Source organism: Amyelois transitella, chromosome 16 (genome assembly GCF_032362555.1).
Source record: "Amyelois transitella isolate CPQ chromosome 16, ilAmyTran1.1, whole genome shotgun sequence".
Classification (NCBI taxonomy): domain Eukaryota; kingdom Metazoa; phylum Arthropoda; class Insecta; order Lepidoptera; family Pyralidae; genus Amyelois; species Amyelois transitella.
The window spans coordinates 3981080-3984900 of record NC_083519.1 but is presented as its reverse complement, the minus strand read 5'-3'; the positions used below and the strand labels follow the sequence as shown (position 1 = coordinate 3984900).

Below are 3821 nucleotides of genomic sequence, written 5' to 3'. Positions count from 1 at the left end.
AAGCAAATTCTTTTTATCATTTTGTTTCGCGAAATGATAAGATTTAAATCATAAAAAAATATAAATACCGATCGCATTTTAATAACCACAGTTGGTTAAGACTAGTTACCAAAATGAAATTGACTCTCTCATTGTTGTTTGTATTTTTGGGTGAGAAATGTTTTTATTAATAAAACAAAAAGTTTTACTGTGTCAATAAGTCTTCTGATGAAAGAGGCGTGATTTATGTAATATGTATGTACGTTTACTTTGTCACTGTCAATTTTGCAAGTTAACGTCTTAAATTTTTATCTAAAAAGCCACTTTCTTAGTATAAAAGTTTTATTTTAACCAAAGCTTTATCAAACAGCATACACAGTTATTGCTGTGCCCATCGATGAGGCAGCAATTAACAAAAATCATCTTGACGAACCGACTAGAGACTTTCCTGAAGGCGACCGTGAAGACATTGATTTGGACTTAGATGGTGAAGTTGATGAAGAGTTACTACAAGGGATCGCCGAACGCAACTTGTACTTGTTGTTCACCAGGTAAAATTTTCAAATTTGAATTTAGTAAAAGGAAACGGAAGGTGAACCCCGGCACCCGATGCATTAGGGGAGAAACGACCGGTAATACCTACGCTCATATGGAGATAGAAGTTAAAAGTGTACAGTGATTTGCTTGCTAAACAACTAGCAAACACCTTGAGGAAAGCTATATTATAAGGCATGTTCACGCTACTGAATGTGAAATCATGATACAATATGGGTTAGGTTCTACTTGCGGATTTCAAGATTGCAGAAAATCTAGGATCATAGCCATAATTGGACTTTGGGCTCCTCTTTGAATGGTGATGTGACGAAATAACCGGTCAAATATTAAGAAGCATTTAATAATGAAATATATAGAAATTAATGCGACAGAAGTCGTTTCTCTACAGAATTTCAAGAAACTAAGCAAAAGATATTTTTATTTTCAGACGCAATCCTGCTTCCGCGCAAACATTGGTCATTAACAATGCAGAAACCATTAGAACCTCTAACTTCAACCCTAATCACCCTACGGTGGTAATTGCTCACGGCTGGTTGAGTAACCAAAACACTGGCATCAATTCCCTAATCAGAGACGGTGAGCTTATATTTCATTAGAATATTAGCTGAAGAAGGATGACCGTTTTTTTTTTTCAAATTATCTAAAAGCTGAAAACCCTGACTTCATAATTCATAATCGTAGTCATAGGCATCTAGATAAAAGCCCTGTGCTTTTATCCTTAAGAAGCAACATTTTTTTAACAGACTTATTAGACTACTTATCAATTTGTTTATCGCCAATCGGTCTTTAGATTGGGTAGTTCCCACTTTATCCATTACGTATGTTCATTGACTGATAATTTGAGAATGTTTGTAATATTTCATTATTTATCAAAACTCAATAAAGGTTCAATCACTCAATCAACAGAAATATCCTTTGTAAATCATTTTTAAATATATGTAATTTTTACCTGAATGAGGTTTTAATTTGGACTAAAACTAATAAACGGTGCATTTGCATTATTCCAGCATACCTTGGAAAGGGTGAAACCAATGTGATTGTTCTTGACTGGATGCGTTTGGCCATATCTAACTACGTCACTGCTGTTCGCGGTGTACCTGCTGTAGGCCAAGGATTGGGACAGTTCATCCGTTATCTCATCTCTGTCACTGGGGCCAGATACGAGGACATTCACCTAGTTGGATTCAGCTTGGGTGCTCATCTTGTTGGCAACGCTGGAAGGGAACTTCTTGGAAGAGTCGCACGTATCACTGGTTAGTACTTATCTTTTATTGTAGGAGGTTCATTCAATATCTGCATATTTTTTGAGAAGTGCAATGGGTTAAATTGACTTACATGTAAATTAATCTTTTATAAAATAGATCAAAATAGAAATCAAGCTTATGGGTTCTATAAGATAAGTTTCAAATATTTCGTCTGAACGTTCATTGATAACAAAGGTAGTTTACTTATCTGATAATTTTACGCACTTTATTTATTAGATGATTATGTTTCATATACTTCAAAGAAAGGTTGAGATAATAAAAAATAAATACGTCTATTTCTTTAAATGATTCACCAAGGGATTATTTTACTATTGAAGGAACTCATATTTTGTTTTATGTTTCTTACTTAATCCGCCTTAATGTAATATTGCACCTTAATGTAGGTTAGTTAGCAAATTTTTTAAAGTAATTAGTATTTTTAATATGTGCCTTGTGGTTACCGGCACCAATACAAAAAAGAATAGGACCACTCCATCTCTTTCCCATGGATGTCGTAAAAGGCGACTGAGGGATAGGCTTACAAACTTGGGATTCTTTTTTTAGGCGATTGGCTAGCAACCTGTCACTATTTGAATCTCAATCCTATCATTAAGCCAAATAGCTGTGGCCATTCAGTCTTTTCAAGACTGTTGGCTCTGTTTACCCCGCAAGGGATATAGACGTGACCATATGTATGTAATTTTAATATCAAATTGCTTTTCAGGTCTAGATCCCGCTGGTCCCCTGTGGGTTTTGAACGCGAACCGCCTTAGACCCAGCGACGCCAGATATGTGGAGGTTATCCACACCAATGGTGCTTACACCGGCCTAGGCATCGGCATGTCTATTGGTCACGCTGACTTCTACCCAAACGGTGGCAGCTTCCAGCCCGGCTGTCTGACTTACATCTGCGACCACAACCGAGCCTGGGAGCTGTTTGCTGCGACTGTCTCTTACAACCATCTGATTGGAAGGCAATGCTCAAACTCTGTCCAGATAAATCTTAACACGTGCCGCGGGGACACCTATCCCATGGGCAATGACGAATTACACAAATTCGGGTAAGATTCAGTTTGGTTACAAAATGGTTTTATCATTTAAATTGGCATTTAAGAAAAGAATAGGAGTTAGTGAAAACGTTTCTTTTTTATTTTCATATTTTGATTCAGTTTTTTACCAGTGATCCCTATATATAGACGTGTGGACAAATTTAAAAATTTATGAGATAATAAGGATTTATATTTCCTCTATATTTGCTTTCAGACTTGGAGAATTCCGCGTTAACACCGACAGGAGATATCCCTTCTAAGGATCTTGTGCACGAAAATTACATACATACACTTAGCGAATTCCATGACAATATTTATAAGTAAATTTCTGGTTCATAAATGTTATGTAGCCTTAATAACTAAAACTATATAATAATATAATTAACTAAAACTAAAAATAATATTACCATTGAGAATAAACTAGATACTTAAAAAGTTTAATTTTAAATATTTTCTACATAATGTTCTGTGATTTATTTTAATATAAATATGTTTATCTTTATTTAAGAGTAAACATAAACATTAAAACTTTTGTACTTAACTTTCATTAATATTTATAATTCAATACCAATGTTACAAATACATATTTTTGTTAATATGTGCCATGAAACATATTAAAAAAGTTATATAAAATATTATTATCTTGATATTTTATTTTATTTTATTTGTTATCGTATAATTATCATTATTGTAAAATTTTATTTTATCAAGTGAGACCTAATATGATAAAGAATTAAAAAAATTACATAAATATACATTTAAAGAAACAAAAAGTAGTCATAACACACACATGACTTCTTAACTTAATTGAAGCTTTTAAGATAGCCCATAAGAGGCAAAGGTGTAATAATGAATATGTATGTAGGAAAGTGTTTAAATATAAAGATCAAGTGAAGGCTTTACTATATCGAACATTTTAAAATGTCTCTATTAACTCAGCACTTTTAATTTTCTAACACCTTTAATAAACTCAAATATATTTTTTCCTTCAATA

At 33.3% G+C, this 3821-nt stretch overlaps 1 protein-coding gene across 1 annotated transcript; it reads left to right on the top strand.

The window, feature by feature from the left end:
• On the top strand, positions 1-3821 carry LOC106129734 (pancreatic lipase-related protein 2-like). Its single transcript, XM_060948436.1, has 6 exons — positions 1-150; positions 350-530; positions 962-1110; positions 1542-1787; positions 2503-2839; positions 3042-3821. The coding sequence occupies exons 1-6, from the start codon at positions 114-116 to the stop codon at positions 3085-3087; spliced, it is 996 nt and encodes a 331-aa protein (XP_060804419.1). The 5' UTR covers positions 1-113; the 3' UTR covers positions 3088-3821.